This window comes from Dasypus novemcinctus, chromosome 5, assembly GCF_030445035.2.
Source record: "Dasypus novemcinctus isolate mDasNov1 chromosome 5, mDasNov1.1.hap2, whole genome shotgun sequence".
NCBI classification, from domain to species: Eukaryota; Metazoa; Chordata; class Mammalia; order Cingulata; family Dasypodidae; genus Dasypus; species Dasypus novemcinctus.
Genome location: NC_080677.1, coordinates 71,988,921 through 72,008,725, shown reverse-complemented (window position 1 = coordinate 72,008,725; position 19,805 = coordinate 71,988,921). Strand labels below are relative to the sequence as shown.

General features: G+C 32.3%; 1 protein-coding gene across 6 annotated transcripts in view; it reads right to left on the bottom strand.

The window, feature by feature from the left end:
* Positions 1-19,805, bottom strand: part of CACNA2D1 (calcium voltage-gated channel auxiliary subunit alpha2delta 1) — a 545,135-nt gene that overhangs the window by 73,378 nt on the left and 451,952 nt on the right. For all 6 annotated transcript variants that reach the window (XM_071215190.1, XM_058297102.2, XM_058297103.2 and 3 more), the window contains exons 12-15: positions 19,386-19,490; positions 6,450-6,528; positions 5,534-5,583; positions 4,282-4,371 (exon numbers count right to left, since the gene is read on the bottom strand). In XM_071215190.1, the coding sequence (XP_071071291.1) occupies positions 4,282-4,371; positions 5,534-5,583; positions 6,450-6,528; positions 19,386-19,490 (324 nt within the window). The remainder of the gene's footprint in view (positions 1-4,281; positions 4,372-5,533; positions 5,584-6,449; positions 6,529-19,385; positions 19,491-19,805) is intronic.

The following is a 19,805-nucleotide window of genomic DNA, read 5'->3' as shown; positions in this document are numbered from 1 at the left end:
AAATAAATTCAGAGAGAAAGGCAAATTAAAATTTCAATTTAGACTTTGTCATACTGTATTAGCCATGGGTTTTTCTGCGACTGCACTTTATAGTAACTGCATAAAATCCATGAAAAACCAGTAACTAATTTTTGAATAGGTATTGCAACTTATTTTCCAAAAATTTCAATTAAAATGTCTTAGAAAGAATCTGGTCTATTAGATAGCCAATGCCTGCAACATCTAAAATAATACTCAATGAGAGTTTTGCAAATAACTTAAAAACTATCAATATCCACAAATGATTAACAGCCTTTAAATATTTCAGCAACACTGTCCATTTTTTTTTTCAATCATAGTGATAGTATACCTATATTAATATCAGGGGCCTCTATAAGAGAGTGATACTAAGTAATTATTTTAAAAGCTTTATTCACCTTCCCTGTTGTAGACTCATTTTTAACAGTTTCATTTCCTACACTAATAGCTTTATGCTAAATCACAAATGTGCAGAAGAATAATATAATTAGAAGAAACATGCTATTGCTACTGCATTTATGGACTAGTCTAGGTAGATATATAGCTGTTTACAAGAACTATTGCTTCTACACAACCCCAAAATAAATACTGCTTTTAGTAACAGATAAATGATGTAGAAAAGATAACTGTAAGCATAAAATATGAATTTGCCATAAAACAGTATAACATAAATAATGATACACTATTGATCATCATGTAGATAATTTCATACATAAAATGAATCTATGGAGATTAATTTAAATAAACTGACTTTCAAGTCAGAGATATATTTTTTATTACTAACATTGGAGGCATTTTTTTAAATCGTTATTTCACATCAAAGCTATATTTGAAACAAAACCACTCCAAAATAATTTTGTAATTATTTTTGGAAATTTTGCATTTGCTAAGACTAGAAGATATCAGTAATCTCCTTGTGAATAAGAACCCTAAATCCAAATCTCACAAATCCTATTCTGATTCAAGAATTAGCATGATCTAATGGAAAAAATGTTAGGGCTATAATTTTGAAGCATACCTGTGGGAAACCCCAAAGCAATGGGAACTGAATTAGCAATGAAGGGTAATCACAGAGAGGCTTTCAGCAAAACAAAAGATACCAAATTGGAACAACTGAAAATTAAGGAAACAACTACTTGTGCTTGGATAATGATATACACCTTGGCCTTTATTTCTCCTATGCAAGAACATCTCACAATGAAAACAACTTTGATCATTTAGGCAAATGAATATTGACACAACCTTGTGCTCCAATAAAGCCAGATTACAGATTAATTTATCAAAATGGCTTCCTCTTGTTGAACTTTGTATTTGAATTACAGTTACAACTTTAAATATATACTCATATCTATGTCTTTATTCTCTTTCCCTCTGTGTATGTACGTATATATGTGTACATGTATGTATGCATGTATAACTAAAACAGTTGTAAAAATGTCACCATAGTATAAAATAAGGTATATACAGATACACTATTTTCTTTGTATCACTTTTGTATACAATACCATTATTTGTTTCTAAAAATGGTAATATATATCCTAAAACAGGATACTAGAATAATGACATATTAGTCTTAAGGCATCCATGGATGAACTCATTGGTGTTCAATTTCCATTTTATCCCTCATTTATTAAGGACAATAAAATTGCACTCTCTTCCTAGGCACTGCACAAGTAATTAAAGAATAAAATGAGATATAAATCAAGAATTTTTCCCTCCTAGATTTGATGTTAATTTTCTAGAATCCAGCTCTTTTCTCATCTTTCTTTTCATATAAAGAGATTCACTTTAGCTCCCAAATTAAGTGAAAACAGCCTACTTGTCTGAGCCCTCTATAATATTGTCCAGGTCCTATTTCTGTACTTATCTCTCATTATCTCCAAAAGTGATTTAGCTCTATCACTCCTTAAACATACCCAGAACTTTCCCCACTTTTGTCCTCTGCCCTCTTTGTGTGCAGCATTTCACTCTTCACTACCAGTTGTAAAAACCTTACCTGGAAGTAGAGGTTCATATAACATGTCGCCATCTTATTAACCACACTCCCTCCCCACTCCCCACCCGCGCAATAGACAACTTCTTTCTTTTGAGTTTCCCAGGCTTTCTGCATTTTTCTCATGATATTTATCATATCATGGGCTGTGTTAATTTTTCCTTATTAAGTATTGATTTGACAAACATAAATTATGAATCTGCTGTATAGACTGTAAACAAATGATTAACTACCTGATGGGCCACTGATTCTCAAGTCAATACAAAGAATGCTGTATCCATTGAATAGACAATTTGTTTGTCCCTTATATCTTTTTTACAAAATTTAGTTTCAGCTTATAGAACAGGACATTTAGAACCAACATTTCTTTCCAGTGTCATTTGTGCTATCAGTAAGAACCTTACCAGCAATGCAGACATGCTGGTTAATGAACTTCTGGTCACAGGAAATACAAGAGGGCATAATAATTGACTCCTCATGTCATACACTGTCCTGGGATAGATTTGAAAAAGTGAAACATTTGACCATAGCTTCTGATGACCATGTGACCTTAAGTAAATATGGGATGTCAAGAGGGAACACTGGAGAGTAATTTTAGCTAGGGCTTGAGGCAAGCAAGCTTCATTTTATCTTTCTTAGCATGCAAGACTGCTGCTAATAGTGCCTATTTTTCTTCTAACTTCCTGTATATGTTTATTTTACTAGAATCAACTGATAAGCAATTGTAAATGGGTTGCATTTTGTCCTTTGTGCTCATCACTGCACTTAGAAAACTAATATCAGCATATAATTGAACTCCAAGTAGGGAAAGGGTTTCTTGAATCAGCATTCATTTTTCAGAACTTGGCATTTTGAGATTCTCCAATAAAGTATGATAGAAAATCATTAATGAAGTCCTCTTATTAAGATTAAGCACATGTATGATAATTACTATTTATAACTTTCATGTCATAAAACTAAAAATTACATTACAACAATGTATTGGTATTTTTGGCAGAGAGGCCTCCGTTGTGGTGGAGGGGAGGGGGGTGACCTATGCCCTGGAGCATGTGTACCAGCATCCCTGCCTCTACCCACCTGATGCCAGGAGCTCCTCTGTCAAGAGCCATGGCAAGCAAAAACATCGCCAGACTTTACCAAATACACCCTGGGGGAAAAATCATCCCCAACTGAGAACCAGTGCTTTAGAATATGATGGAATACCTTAAAATGTCAATTGTGTAACGGACAATTTAATAGGTATTTGTTATTTCACAACAGACTTGACCATCTCAAAGGCATATTTCCATAAAATGTCTGGGCTTCAATCTAAAGTTTGAATCTATATGTAAAGAGTAATTTGGGGTTGCTATGATTTTAGCACAGGGTAAGAACTTTACCTATCTAAATTACACATACTTTTCAGTTTTGGTAGGTATGGCCATAGTTGTGGAGGTTATAAATGCCTCTGCTAGCTGAGGTCTACTTTGAAAATACTCTCTTCAAAATTCATTCACAAATTGTGCAACAAGATTCTAAATTGGTCACATGGTTTTTAGCATTATATATTTTTTTGCATTAGAAACTCAAAAAAGCATTGAAACACTCATAATTTCAATATTCTAGGTTGGGAACTCTAGGTTGTAATTCTACATTCTTAATGTATCAACCAGAAAATAAAATGACATTTAATGTTTGTGATTCTCTGCTTCACACAAATCTAGGTTTTTATATAAATTATCTGAATTCTGCCAAAGAAATCTATGATAGGGAAACAGACTTGGCCCAGTGGTAGGGCGTCCGTCTACCACATGGGAGGTCCGCGGTTCAAACCCGGGGCCTCCTTGACCCGTGTGTAGCTGGCCCATGCGCAGTGCTGATGGGAACGAGGAGTGTTGTGTCACGCAGGGGTGTCCCCCGCGTAGGGGAGCCCCACGCACAAGGAGTGCACCCGTAAGGAGAGCCACCCAGTGCGAAAGAAAAGTACAGCCTGCCCAGGAATGGCACCGCCCTCACTTCCCGTGCTGCTGACAACAGAAGCAGACAAAGAAACAAGACGCAGCAAATAGACACAGAGAACAGACAACCGGGAGAGGAGGAGGAATTAAATAAAAATAAATAAATCTTAAAAAAAAAAAAAAAGAAGTCTATGATAGAGGGAATCTTAGAAAGGGTTTATTGTAGGTTGTGGGGTGGGGGTGGAGGAAGAGAAATAACTTAGAAAGAAATAGAAATCAGTTGTGTGCCTTTATTATGTTGTTAGTCTTTGATAGAAGAACCCACCATCTTACCAGTGCGTCCAGATACACATTTGTCCATTGCACTTGCTTAGCTCTATCTCCTGCTAAAACCATTGGTCTTCCCAGAACATCCAAATATTCCTATTTAAATATATTAAAAAAAGTCACATCATTACAAACTAGGAATGCTATGATAAAAAAAGAAAATCTCCAGGACAAGGGAAAAATCTAGAGTTAATATGAATAAGGAATGAAAATTATTAAGAGATTATATAATCATTCCCACTTTGGGTACTCCATAAGTGGTGTGTCTACATGCTTTGAGTAACAATTTTTAATTTATTTGTACAATCTATCTACTCCCGTGTTTTCTGGTAACAATCAGAACATTCTCTCTTTGAGGTACAGCCAATGATAAGTGAAAAACATTCCTTGTGCCTTGTTTTATGTTAATCTAAACTATTTGAGGCTCTGTGATTTACTGGGTGGAATTGAACAAATTTGAAATAATAAAGCAGCCACATGCTTGCTTTCATATCACAGATTGGCTGAAATTCAAAATTACATTTAAACATATCAAAAAATAAATGAAATACTGTGCCAAATCTAGACATCAGACTAAAATGCAGCTGCTGTTTCATTTCAGCATTCAATGTATTCAGCATTCATTTCCACAAATGCAGGGTTATTTATGCTAAATTTTAACATAGTCTATTTTGTAGATCATAAGCTATGTTTAAATTGAGTAATTATTTTAAATAGTAATTTATGAATATTTTAAAATAATATATATTTAAACTAACTTGATCATTTCATTCAACAAAAAGTTATTTATCAGTCATGTTTTCAAATGAATAGCTATAGAAAATTCATCTCCTTGTAACTATTTTAAACAGGTAAATGAATCTACAGGTTATATGGGGAGATGTATAAGTTTTGATTAGGGTCATGTTTAATTTATCTAAAATAATAATTGTTTAATTTTCTATGTGGTTATTATAACTTGAGTAATCTCATTTAAGTGATTTTCAATACAGTCAACATCAAATTATAACACCCAATAATAAACATATGCTCATTTTCTCCCTGAGTTTTGAATGCTTGAAAACACTTGGAATCTTAATGAAATAAAAGGCAATATATTACCATAATACTAAAGTATTTTAATACAATTTTAGTATTACAAACCCTTTTCAGTTCTCACCTATTATACCCACATTGAGCATACATTTTGACATTTAATGCAGAAAGAAATATCTTATTCTTTGAAAAAATAATATAAACAAGTTTTAAATAATCATACCTGAGTATTGATTCTTATAGCTCCAATGGATGGAATTTCATAATAATAACCTGAAATATATACATAAATATTGCATTATAAAAAAGGGACAGAAAATTATGTCTTTGAGGGGAAAAGAGTATTTTTCACTTCTAATTGAGCCAAACCCTAAAATATTAAGACCATTGATGAAATTAGCAAAAGTTTGATTAATTTATATTCACAACCAATGCAAAGACTTTACGTGAAATTTCACTACATTCTTAGAACAGTACACAATAAACATTATTCTTCTACAAAGTAGTATGGAACCTGAAGTCATTAAATTAATTTTTCATTTGAGAAGTTATTAAAGATGCATAGTGCTTAGGTATTTGATAATTATTATTTTTATATAAAAATATTTGCCTAAATATAACTAAACTTCAGAAAAAAAGTTTGTTTTTGTTGCTAGGTGATCACGCTTTATTTTTCAAATAACATCTTTATTTTTTTTGAGTATGAAAGAAAACTGGATTATTGCATAAAATTTGAATCACCCAGGAATTTATAAGAAATAAAAACAACAAACAATAATGTAACCACTCAGAGAAGAAAATACATATGTCACATTCTCTTATATCTGGTTTTAAAAAATTCCTTCATTTCTAATTTTACATGTGACTATATTTCATATTATAAATACCACTGAGTATTATTTAATATATTATTTTAGAAATGTACAATAGTATGAACAGAGGTCTGGATTTTTATATAATAAAACACTAATGTCAAAGTGTGCTATGTGTATGTTTACTTTATAGGAACATGTTCAGAATACAATTTTTGTCTCACTTCCTTTCAATGTTAACTACAACTATAATATGCAGACCTAAGAATAGTCATCAAAATGTTTTTTCATTTAAATAACATATGGTCAAGAAAACAGATCTGTTACCTTTATTTTCACAGGCCATCCACTGAATAGGTCCTCTGTCATAATTATGTTGACCAACTGAAAATGTGAATACACGTACCTGGATGATTGGAAAAATAGGTACCTGTTAGTCTGAATAAAAATCAATTGAATGGCAAAACAAAACAGCTGAAGCAAAAAACAAAACAAAACAGTTAATTAACAAATCAAGAAAAAATTGAGGCCAGTAAAGAATTCAGGAAGGCAAAAAAGAGGGAAACCTGTGATCAACTCTAAATATAAGACGACTCCAGTTGTTAATTTAGCCTTTAGGGTCCCACACCATTCCAATCTTCAAACAGAAACCATGACTAGGGCTCCATTAGTAGAAAAGGTCAGTCCAACTGCATTTGGCTCACCCAGTTAAACACATATGATTAACACAAGCAGTCCCTGCAAGGATATATTTCCCTGTTTCAGTGGTACATGGTTATGAAAAATTATACAGAAAAGTTATTACTATTCTAGTTGCCTGAGTCTATTAAATTTAGGGATGGTTTTTCTACTTTCACACTATGGAAATATTTAGGATGGACACCTATTATTAGGACGTTAGTATGTTATAAAATAAATATTTTAAGCTCCAAGAATTTTAAACAAAAACTAAATACATCCATTGTTTCTTCTAATGTGCTAAAAAGTACACATGTATTTTAAAAATTTAAATAAAATTGTTTTTAAATTGTAGTAATTTAATTATTTATGGAAGTAATTACATTTAGATAGCATAAAAATATAGAGGATAAATTCAATTGCAGCCAACAAATAAAACAGCTTTTTAACATCTTAATTTTTACTAATTTAGTAATCTAACTAAAGCAAAGTTCAAAATTTGACTTTTCACTAAAGATAAACATGCAGAAGATCACTTTTCCATGATTTCAAATTCTGGTTTGTGACATTAGTAAAACATGAACTATGTTAAGAGCTTTATCCCTAATTCATATTGATTGGCTATTTGAAATGACATTTTCTAATTGTTTCATCTGGTTTATCTTTTGTCCATGATCCCAGAGAACAAATCTCAAAAGACACTTCACATCTGTTCTCTGTTCTTTGACTGTTCTTGGCCGTGCAGATGACATCAGAACAAACCCTGCCCAAAACGAAGACTGGGATGTTGCTGTTTCCCTTGGAAGAAGGTTTTAAGCGGCCCACTCTGAAGTTGTCCCAGTTTGCCTTAACTAGCTATTTAAGAAGCCATTTGAAAATCACAGCTCAGTTTTAATCACCCAAATTGTAAGGATAAATGACTGGTTCTAAGTTAAGAGTACACAGTTGATGGCTCTTCATATCTGTTCTCTCTCTCTCCAGGAAATCCCCTCAGTGGAAATGTTTTTATTTTCTTTAATTCTTAGGTGGCTTATTTTAGGGGACTAGTTATATATTTTAATGTAGTGTTAACACTTACATAGTTGGGTTTATTGCAAAATGGAAATATTTTTATAAGCAGGTTAGCCACCCTTACTGATAATTCAATTTAAATGCAATACCTTAAACAATCATCATATGAAATTCAGAGCAGGGGAAAAATCCAGATGCTCTGAAAAACACTTGGGAATCTCCTTCATAACTAATAATTCAAAACATGCCTAAAATTTCAATTTAAAGCACTGCTTTGTCTACTTGTTCCTGTTACCACTATATTGTTTTAGTAAGATATTTTTTGGTGATTTTTCAATATGAAGAAATAGATGAATAAGACTATATGAATTACTAAGCATATATTGCTGGAACACTAGTATTTCCAATAACATAAGGTTACACTTAGAGACACACTGTGTGTTTATTTTTACTGGTGTTACTCATCAAATAGTCGAAATAAACACATAACTCAGCCAAAAAAAATAACATCTAAAACAGCTTGTTGCTTTATTTGCCTAACTGCCATGTATTTGCCTAGGTGGAGCCCACAGAGGATGTCAAAATTATGGAGTTGGGATCAGGGATAGGTGAGGAAGTTTACATTCTATCACATTTAATTAAAATTTTATACAAGTTTTAAACACGCTAAATAAATTTTTTGTTTGTTTGCCACGATGTTTATTTTTCCACACAGGTCCTTTACCATTTGAGCATAAACTACATTATCTGACTGAATCATTTTCATATTACAAATGTATAACTTCTACTCCTTTCCTCAGATTCCATGTTCTTTAATGTAGACATTTTAAAGGACACTATTTGTCTGCCTTTTTCTTATTATTGTTACTAAAATCTTAAGAATTACAAATGCATCCTTCTTTTGATAACTTCTGCAACTGTTTTGCCATTACAATATTTACAAAATCTTTGCAAATATCTAAGAAGCTTATTTTTCTCTTGATATATATATATACACACACCACATATATTTAATAATTAACAGATTCTTAGATTATCTTAGAACTTGTCCAAAATTATTTTATAAATACATTTATTGGCTGAGAAAAAGTTTACTATGAACAACTTAAAATTTTGAATTCTTTATATTACAATGAAAATTGATATATAAATTCCAAGCCTATATGCCATATAACATGATTATTTGGTTTCACTTTAAATATTTTAGTCAACTGTTTAATAATTTCAACATTACTGATTTCATAATCATTTTGCATTACACATTTTATAGTGTGCAGACATAATGAAATGGTGAAACTGAAAACATTCTTTGTGCACACTAACTTCCCATTTAGCGTTGTCTGTGGGTTCGTGCCTCACTCCTCTTACTCTATACTACATTACTGCCACCCTGTGGAATAATGAATTAACTCTAAAACTCTAGATGCCAAAATTCAAAGATGATGGAATACCTAGGGAATTGCTGTTCCTAACCACCCACTCCAACCTGATGTTTTCCAGTTCTTCATATTTACTGTTCTTGTTTAGCTATAATTGTGGGAAAAAATGATTCCTTGAAATATGCACAATTTTAAATTTAAGGTAAATTGCACAATCAAGTTGTGTATGTTACATTTAGAGTTGTTCTTTTCCAATTGGTGTTACATACATGGTTCTATATAAAAGCAAATAAAATGACACACAGAATAACTCAAAATACTTAATGTGTAGCCTCACAAGCTAAATATATCTTCTGAAGTCTCAATTAAGCAAATTACTTACTTTAGTCCATTGTCTACTAGTAGACAAGCTAAAGTGAACTTTTGTGGAGTAAAAATTCCCTTGCCTACTCCTTGTAGTACTTTTATGATCACAGCACTAAATTTATGTAACAAGTTCACACTGGAAACTTCCCAATCTGAGCAAAATGTCCCTAGAAAATGTGATACTGCTCCCCAACTAATCTGTGTAGTTTTAAACTGACATTTCAACTGTTTGCTTCTATGTAATTTTCATTGAGGGTCATATAGGACACATATACAATCACATATGGTTTTGGCAAGTATTTTTCATAATGCTGAAACCCAGATCTTAAAAAAAAAAAAAGAATAAAGGGTGAAGCTGGGGTTGAATAAAGGTGGGGTTGGTTTACAACAGCTCCAAGACTGCAAACGTCCCAGAGTTTAGTATCTATTGCAGTGCCTTTCAAATAAATAGAAATAAATATTAACGAAGACAAGTGATTGGTCAAATGCATGGCTTCTACTTTATACCAGAGGGACCTAAATAAGCTTCTGTGTTGTTCAACATATAAAGCAGCTGATAATATATGAGAAGAGCAGAGCCAAGATCAGGCTAGAATCCTGCTTGACTTTTGTAGTTTTGGCAGTTTCATTATACCTATATCAGAGTAAATTCTTAATCTCTTTATTTCATATTATACAGACTTGCTAAGTGGAGCTGAATGAACTGTCTCAGGCAAAATAAAGTATATACATATATCATTTGTGTACTGCTTTAATCCTAGAAAATGAAAAAAAAACCACAACCCTCTCCTTTTCTTCAGTCACGCTCAGTAATACAACCATTTCCTAGAAACAAGAGTAATCTGGGAGCAGTTTTAATAAAATTAAACTTTAAACACTAAAAATTTGCATTTCAATGTCAATTATAAATGCATATGATTTTGCTTTCAGTTATTTCAAATAACTATTTTTTCTCTCAACAGAATAATATAATTCTGATACTGACCTACTTGATCAGAGAAAAAATTAACAGCAAATTTAGTTACTTAAAATTATGCTACTGGTTTGTTTAACATATGCCACTGATTTATGACTTTACCCTACAGTTCTTGACTCCTACTAATCTGTTTTTTATTTTGTTTTGTTTTGCTTGTTGAAACCTAAAATGCTTGTCTTCAATTAAGAATTTTTTGAAGCCACAGGGTCATTCTATTTTAAAAAGCCAGAGGAATTTCTTGTTTCCCAGCAGAATCCAGTTACTGGAAACTGTCACCTCAACAATTATCAGTTACCCAGGGTTCAAGTTTAATTTACAATAGGCAGATCTCCAAGGAATAATGGAAATGAGACTATGAAGAAAGTGAGCCAATAAAACTAAAGTAAAAACTTCAGCTATTGAAACATGTTAGCAAAAATGATGTCAGAGATGGGTTTTATTAATTTATTCCATGTACTATATTTTATGGCACTAAGCCTATAAAAATAGTAGATTGGACTGGATATTTTAGGAGAAAATTCTACAGTGGTTTCCATAATTCACAAATATACCAAAATCCAGGGGTTGAACAACCTACATCTCTAGTTTTATAGCATTATAAAATAAAGCGTCCAAATTCACCTTTAATACTTGATTTATTTTATAAAGTCCAACAATCTGAAAGGTAATTGAAGCTGGCAGTTTTGATGACTTGGTTTAATCCATCTTGAGTTGATGGTGCTTTCAAAGGAGCCTGTACCTGCAGGGTGAAGTCTTGCCTGACTGACAAGAAGGAAGGCTCCTGGGTGGGCACATGATGACTGGCATAGCCACAAGACTATCCAAGGTTAAGAGAAAAGCAGACCCGCCCGGCGCATAACATGAGGTTATGAAATTTGGACTGTTGATCATTTAAATACTTAACTCTGTCACTTATTAGCTGCCATGACTTCCAGTAAGTGACTTAACTTCTCTACTCTTGATTTTCTTATGTCCAAATGGGGATGATGATGATGATGGCGGTGCTGATGGTGATGACGATAATAACAATAATTTTACCATATGATTATTCCGGTAATGAATGAAATACTAAATGTAAAGCACTTTGGAAGATTATAAACCTGGTAAATATTACCTATGGTAATGAAGAAAATGATGATGATAATAACTACAATGTTGTCTCCTATGGACAAACTGCCAGAATTCATTGAGGTAATATTTTCCATTAGTGGAGCATTAACTGTTCATGTCTAAAGAAAAACTCCAACGACATCCTTCTAGAGTGGCAATTTTGTCTCACTTTATTATACTTGGCAATAAATTCTAAAGAAAAGGGGCTAATACTGTCTAAATGCCGTATGAGGTATCCATATGAGATTTCCCAGGTTCTGACAGAGGCAAGAGTTTAATTAATGTTTGTTTAATTTAAGTAAATAACACAAAACAGCTCTTTAAAAATGAAAACAAAATGCAGTATTCATATAGATTTCGCATATATGATTTTAAAGAACCAAAGTGATATTTCTGCCACTTGTCTTATAGTGGATGCATATCATAGTTACTGGCATTTTAAAATATTAACAATAACCATAAAAAATCACCCTCTCATATTACCAGATTATAAGGAAGTGATTTTGGGTCCCCCTTCTCTCTACATATATTGACAGAATTTAATAAAGCAGGAATAAGCTACAGGCACACTGTGTTTCAAAGCAATGTGTAGCTCTGGAAACAAGCTAAGAATATTGTCAGTTGAGAAGTCAGAAAATAAGTCATACAACCTTTTTTTTTCAGATGTTCTTTGATAAGTCCAAATATCTCACTGCCACTAATAATGAGACTACTCATGAAAATCTATGTGTTGAACTGATTCGAGTGAAGGAAAAGGTGACATCAATACAATTGTTTGTTATATAAATTTAAGTTCACCCCACTTTTACTTAATAAATGATTAAAATGACATATACAAGAGTCATTGAGGGAGTGGGTGTGCCTCAAGCTGTTGAACGCCTGCTTCCCACATGGGAGGTCCTGGGTTCAGATCCCGGTGCCTCCTAAAACAAAACAACAACAACAACAAAACAACAAACAGAAAAACCAACTGGAAGAGGTGGCTCAGAGTTTGAGGGCCAGCTTCCCACATATGAGGTCCCGGGTTCAATCCCTGCCCCAGTACATAAAAAATAAAAAAAGTCATTGAACATCTAAACATCTATATTAATATTACTCCAGATTCCAAACACAAGAACATTACTGTTTTTAATCAGTGCCTTCTAAAAGAAGAATGCATTATTGAGTTTTGCCTAATATTTACATTTATTACATATTTACTATTTTCAAAACTATTGTGCACCTTTTGTGCACTGAGTGCTGTGTTCGGCTCAATGGTAAGTTTACAAAATAATGCAAAGCCTACTGCATGAGGCTTAAAATAGAGAGGGGAATTCAAGATAAAAAGTGTATGAATACATAATTATAATAATCAAAAAGGGTAATTCAGGAGAAAGAAAGCAAAGATGAAAGAGGGTGCTGAAATAGAGAAAGATGAAAGAGGTATGTGGAGAAGGGGAATCCCTTTAGGAAGGCTGAGTGGGGAAGACCCCTCTGCGGAGATACACTCTTGGCAGGGTCCTTAATCTACAAAAAAAGCAAATTAGTGTCTTTTCTGCAATAATTTTTTAACACACAGAATGTGCCATCCAGATTCTAGGTGGTAGAATTCCACCTAGAAATTGTTTCAAGTGTATTTTCTGCACTCAAAGGTTGATGTCATGTTAGATACTTTGTGCTTGGTTGCTGTAATAGGTAATTTTATTTCTCATTTGGTTTGTTTTACATACTAAATTAAGGACTCTGTAAAACTAATGAAAATAATACTACTCAAACCTGAAGAAAATTTATCTGAGATTTTCTTTACTTTAGAGAGTGAACTGTCAGCATTATTTTTATTCTAAGAGCAGTAAATGAAATAGATACTGTTAGAGACATAGACACACACAGACACACACAGATTGCATTTTAAAATGATGGTATCTTTACTAACAAGGCCAATGTTACCGTGTCATCATCAGTCATTGTTTCCAGCTATACAATACCTCCAGCATAATTAATATACTTGGGTTTTATGAACAAAGATATAGCTCCTATTCTGAAGGTGGCAATCCTTTAAAAACTCTTGAAAGTACCAAAATATCTGAAGTTAAATCTGAGGAGCTGTGCATTAGAAATTGTATTGAATATTTTACAAGGCTGAATATAAATATAGCCCTCCATTATTGTATGTTTGAACATTCATCCCAAAGGTTTCTACTGCAAAAGAAGCAGTAGAGAAGGTGATGAATTATTTCTCCATGAATTATTTTCCCTACCATCTGTTGAAAAATTAATCGACAATTTTCACTCTATATAAAACATTTACACAGATTCACCCATTTGTGACTTGCTCTGGACTTTTACAGGCTGTAGATTATTTCCCTCTACTTTGAATCTGATAGCAAAATGAAAGAGAACTTGTCAATCATTTTTTAAATTTTAAATTAGTATATATTTATTGTAAGATGACTATAACATTTGCTGCGCATTTTTGTTACTGAAAAATATTCTACATCTATCATGTGCTTTTTTGACTATTCTTCTCATTCAAATTACATGTTAGTTTGAAATTTCCATTTTACTAATTTTGAATGCCTTTGCATTTTTTATTGTTTCTGAGAATTAAGCTAAGAATCAGAGAACTATTTACAAGCAAGATAGACAATCTTAAGTGTGTATTGCTAACCAGTTTCTTTGCTATTCTACAGAAAATCAAACATCTTTAAGTTTGCTAGCCCTGTGAATTATCTTTCAACTATGTGTCTGGTTTCACTTTCCTTTATTCATTTGTTTGCATTCTGTGATAGACTTCGTTTTAGTTCTGGCACCGTTTTTAAGTAGGCCTTGTACACATGGGTGAACCCTGAGGAAAGGCATTGCGGCAGGTAAAGATTAGAAAGCAAATGTGTTTTAATTTGGAACAGCTGTGTGAGGAGATTAACATGGATTCAGTTTTAAAGCCGTACCTATCTATAATCAGGTAGATTAATTCCCCCAAAGTAATAGCTTTCACAAAAGAACCCAAACATTTTGTTCTAATTCTCAAACATTTTGGCTTCATTAAATTGGGCTATATATCTGCAGCCTCATTCATCAGCTCTCTGATGTACCTCATCACACCTACCTGAGTTGCTCTGAATGATTTCTTATGTCATTCAGATGAAAAATGAGTGGAAAAGAAGTATTCAACAGCCATATTAATACCAACAAAAGGCCTGAGGAAAATGTAGTATTCAAAATGTAGCTTTAAGAGGTTTTTTTGTTTTTGTTTTTCTTAAGAAAGTTCACCAAGCTTTCTTTCTGACTTTGCAATTATATTTTTAATTACAAGTGAACATTTCTTTTAAAGCATGTTTAATAAAGTTACATACAAATGTAGAATTCTAAAGAACATAGAACGTTTATAATTTATTAAAATTTACTAAAGATTTCATTTTAGAATGTTTATAATTTACTAAAATTTCAATATAATTTACTAAAAATTTCATTATAGAAAGTTTATAATTTACTATAATTTACTAAAAATTTCATTTTTACACTTTCACCATATTAAGGATAATGTTTTGTGTGGATAGTAAACTTATGAGTTGATAAGTTTTCTATGTAGCTAATAATTTTGCAGGTATGGAATTGGTCTGTCATACATATTCTGAAGAAGCATTAGGTGACAAAGATAGACAACTCTTGTTCATATTGGTGTCTATGGACCACACACCTCTCAGACAGTGTAAGGGTCTGGAATGGAGGGAGAAGTTAGATGCATTCCTTAATCCATCCCTGCATTTGAAGCCATATTTGAAGACAGTGGAAAATAACTTTTGTACATATACACTCTATTTTATAGTGTATACGTATATACACTATATGTGCACACATATATGTTTGGCATGAACCACGTATTGTGGAATTGTTGTCTTAATGAAATACTAATGCACTCAAAAGTATAACAGAATTAATAGGGGTTGTCTGGCATCACCAATTTTGACTATCAGTAGACACAAAACATGCAAATAGCAATAAATATGTTTTTGTTTTAACAAGATATTCCCAAATGAGATGTGGCAAGCAACTGAGCTTGAAAGTAGGACACATATGAAATGAGGGGTAACAATGCTTACAGAAATAAAATTCCTACTTGTCCAATCCAGAAACCTGTGCTCTCTACCTATCTCAATTCCACTCATTCAGGGACATCCATCATTTAGTCTTTTCTGTGTTTAAAACTATCAGTTTTCTCTATCCATGTATCCTTTCACTCACAAATAAAAATGGTTAAGCTCTTACTTTTTAAAACAAAACAAATACGTATATACACATATGTATGTGTGTGTGTATAGATATGTATTAAGAATATAGAATCTAGTTTCATGATCATATTAGTATTTTTCTTAGAAAAACAATATTTACTAAAATGTCATGGAAACTACATACTAACTACTTAATTTTGGATGTTGCCTAGACATTAATACAGGATGTGTTTCCTTTAGAAAAGTTTATGTCCTTAAAGAACAGCAGTCGAAACGTAAACAGAGAAACTGCAGGATTGTTGAAGTTGAGTAAGACTTGATTCATCAGTTTTACGAAAATGAATGTGATAGGAATCATTTATTAAGTGGCTAATCATGTCACAAAAATGTAAACTTTGTTGAAAAAATCGAGTTCCTGTGAAGGAGGACTGGGATGAGAAGCAGTGTTTCAAATAATATTTATATTGGACAATTTTAGCATGCATTTATAAAAAAAGCCTTAAACAAGTAAATTTTTCAACAATTGAACTGATTGTACAAAATAGAGGGTGGAATACAATTGCTTCCCTTATGACATATAACCACCTCTTATATTGCTGACAGAAACACACACATACAAATACAATACTAAACAAAATAAAACTAAGGGTATGTTTCCATGACGTTACTTGTGTTAATTCTGGATGAAGACAATGTTTTGGAAGAGGAGAAAAAAAGGAAAAATGACAAATTTAGATGAAAACTATTCCTGCTATTATACAATTATAGTCTTTTATTTAAATTTGTTTAAAATTGGAGAGTTATTCCTTACAAAATCAAGATAAAAATTTTAGCTGTAAATTTTTACATAAAATTGTAAAGATCATTGCCATATTTGTTTTAGAAACTTCTTTTTTGAAGAAAAGTATACAGAGGTGAACAAAATTCCTGATGGCTGGTTTGGATGATAGAATAATAAAAGAAAAGATGGTTTATCTAAACTTATATCTATTAAGAAGTAATACAAATAGGGACTTGCAATTGTATGCATTTATCATAAAATAATAAAATACATTTAAAGTTATATTAAGTATAAGATGCTAAAAAAAATCTCTTCCAAATGATCTGAGCTAGAATATTTAGGTAGAATTTTCAGTATTTCAATACATTCATACAGAATTTTCTATTATTTTATTACTTTTGAGTTCTTTAAAATGTGGTAACCTTAGATTATTTAGAATATTTGAATAACAAAAACATTTCTCATCTGAGTTATATTTTGTAATTATGAATTTGTCCTTAAGTAAAATTCTTGTTTCTAATTTTCTTTTTAGATATCTTTAATTTTTTTGTTGCCATGGACTGAGAACTGTTTATGAACCTATGCTTTCTGCCAGATGCTTAGAGTGCAAAATGAAAGGAGACTGTAATGTAGGAAGAGGACAGATGAGAGAGTCTGTGGGTAATGTCCAGTGTGAGTGTCATGTGGGATCTGCTCAGCGTGCTCCGGGATCCAAAGCCAAGCTCTAACCAAGCCTGGGATCAGGGACAACCTCCAGGTGGTGATGCTTATCCCGAAGTTTGAACGATGCATAGCAGTTATTGAATAAGGCAAGTAATAACCTTATATGTTTGATTAATGTATCTTCCCATTACTTTTGATTCTTGTGATTTCTTTGAAAAAAATATTCATAGAATCAAGTTATCATCACTTGAAAGTATTCACAGTCTACTTATAGCTCAGTCCCTTTATCAACTTTTAAAAAAGAAGTGGCTATTCTATACCATTAAAATCACCAGTTATAGGGAGCTGGTGTGGCTCAAGTTATTGAGTGCCTGCTTCCAACATGGGAGGTCCTGGGTTTGGTTCCCGGTGCCTCCTAAAAACAAGATAAAATAACAAGCAGAACAAACAAAAAAACTAATTCAGTTGATAGTAGGTTGAGTTATAAGAGTCCTCTATGATGTTATGTATGCTTGTTTTGTAAGTTCACAACTATTACTATACACTTACTGTTTACAAATGTTTATGTGTGAGTGATATACTTCAATAATTTTTTTAATTAAAAAAAACAAAACAAAAACCAATTCAGGTTGCTGATGTGGCTCAGTGGTTGAGGGCCAGCTTGCCACTTACGAGGTCATGGGTTCAATCCCCATTCCCATTACCTCAGAAAAAATTTAAAAATCAACCTTTGTTCAAAAACAAAAACAAAAAACTTGCACCTTGCGTCAAAATTATGCCATATGACATTAAACTTTTGTCATATGAATAACTAATTGTTGAGTATTATAATTGTGATTATTTTGAAGTTATATGAATTTATATGTTTTCAATTCTTTGATGATTTTCAGATCACGTATAGGCTAAAGAGTACCTAAGAGGGTTTCAATGTTCCAAAAATTTTCATCAATAGTTTCCCCCATTATTTATTCATAATATTTTATTTCCCAAGTCATCTGCATAAATCAATTCATAATTTCTCTCTCTTTTTTAATTCCTTAAGGATACAGCAAGTAATCCATCAGAGCTTAGTGATGAGCCATACCTCTCTACACGGTGAAAATTCCAATCAAAGGCAAAGGAAATTGGCATTTTGCCCTCCAGCGTACTCTTGTGAATAACGTACAATTTCTGTTGGAATTTTTGAAATATAAGAAATTGCTTATAATTACTTTTTTGTGTGCATCCTTAGCATTCTAAAAAACCCAACTCTGGAATCACATCACCCCCTTAAAAAATGCAGAGTCAGTCAGAAAGTTAACATAAACTAATGGTAGTCCTGCTTGGAAAAATCACAGTTTTGATCCTAGCTGATACTCTCCACACTGTCAGCAAGGTCAGCTACATGGGCTACATGGATGAACTTTCAAAATAGTTACATCACTCTCCCATACTTTTCTATTACAGCAAAACAAACATTGAAACAAATATGTTCCAGTAGAAAACACTGATCTTCACAAACTTCTCTGCTTATTGAAAGAACATATTTTTAAAATGTTTTCCTAAAAAAGGATTTGCCTTCAACCTTTTTTTGAAATGAATTGGTTTTCAAATGAGGATGTGGATTTGCTGTTGTAAATTGCCTTATTTGTAACTCTAAAAATTAATGTCTAAATGGAATATGTTTCTTCAATATTTTAAGAATATTCAATAATTAAATAATATAATGACTTTGTCTCAGAAAAGTTGAAAATGCTCCTCTTTTTCTATTTTCTTCTGATTTCCCTCTTCCTATAATATTTTCTTAGTTAGAATCTATTCAATGTAGGTCCTATTCAATATATAATAGGATCTACATTTTGAGTTACCATATTAAATATATTAGTCACAAGATACTCGGAATCTCATTGAGATATTATATTTAATAATTCTCTATTTCAACCACCATTTAAGAATCTGTAATTCCTATGACTTTATAATTGGCACACTAACATTTTGAAGAGTATCCTCTCACCAACCTGCCCATCACTATCTCCTTAAAAACCACCTAGATCAAAATTAAAAATAAAATAGTATAAAATTAAAAATAAAATAGTATAAAATTAAACTTACTTTTTTGTCTTTGTTATATTTGGCAAATATCTCCTGAGCTCTCTCTTCTCCACCATCCGTGAACAACATAATAATCTTATTGCAGTTGGCTCTGGAAACATTGAACTGTTAAAAAGACAACAATATGCACACTTTTTGGAGTAAAAGAGTGGAGATATACAGCAATATGAAAAGAGTCTGAACAGTTACAAGTAATGAGTGAAATACCTACTCGGTCAGTGCCTTCTAAGACTGGTTCCTGGAAAAGGCCAGGCCTGTGCCCACTCAGGGCCTTTATTCCTTCTGCCAGTAATGGCCCTCAACCCCCATGTAGCAGTTTGATATTATTGATGAATCCAAAATGAAATATTAGATTATGTTTGTAAACTGATCTTTCCTCTGGGCATATTAGATTATATCAGATTCAGAGGTTTACTTGAG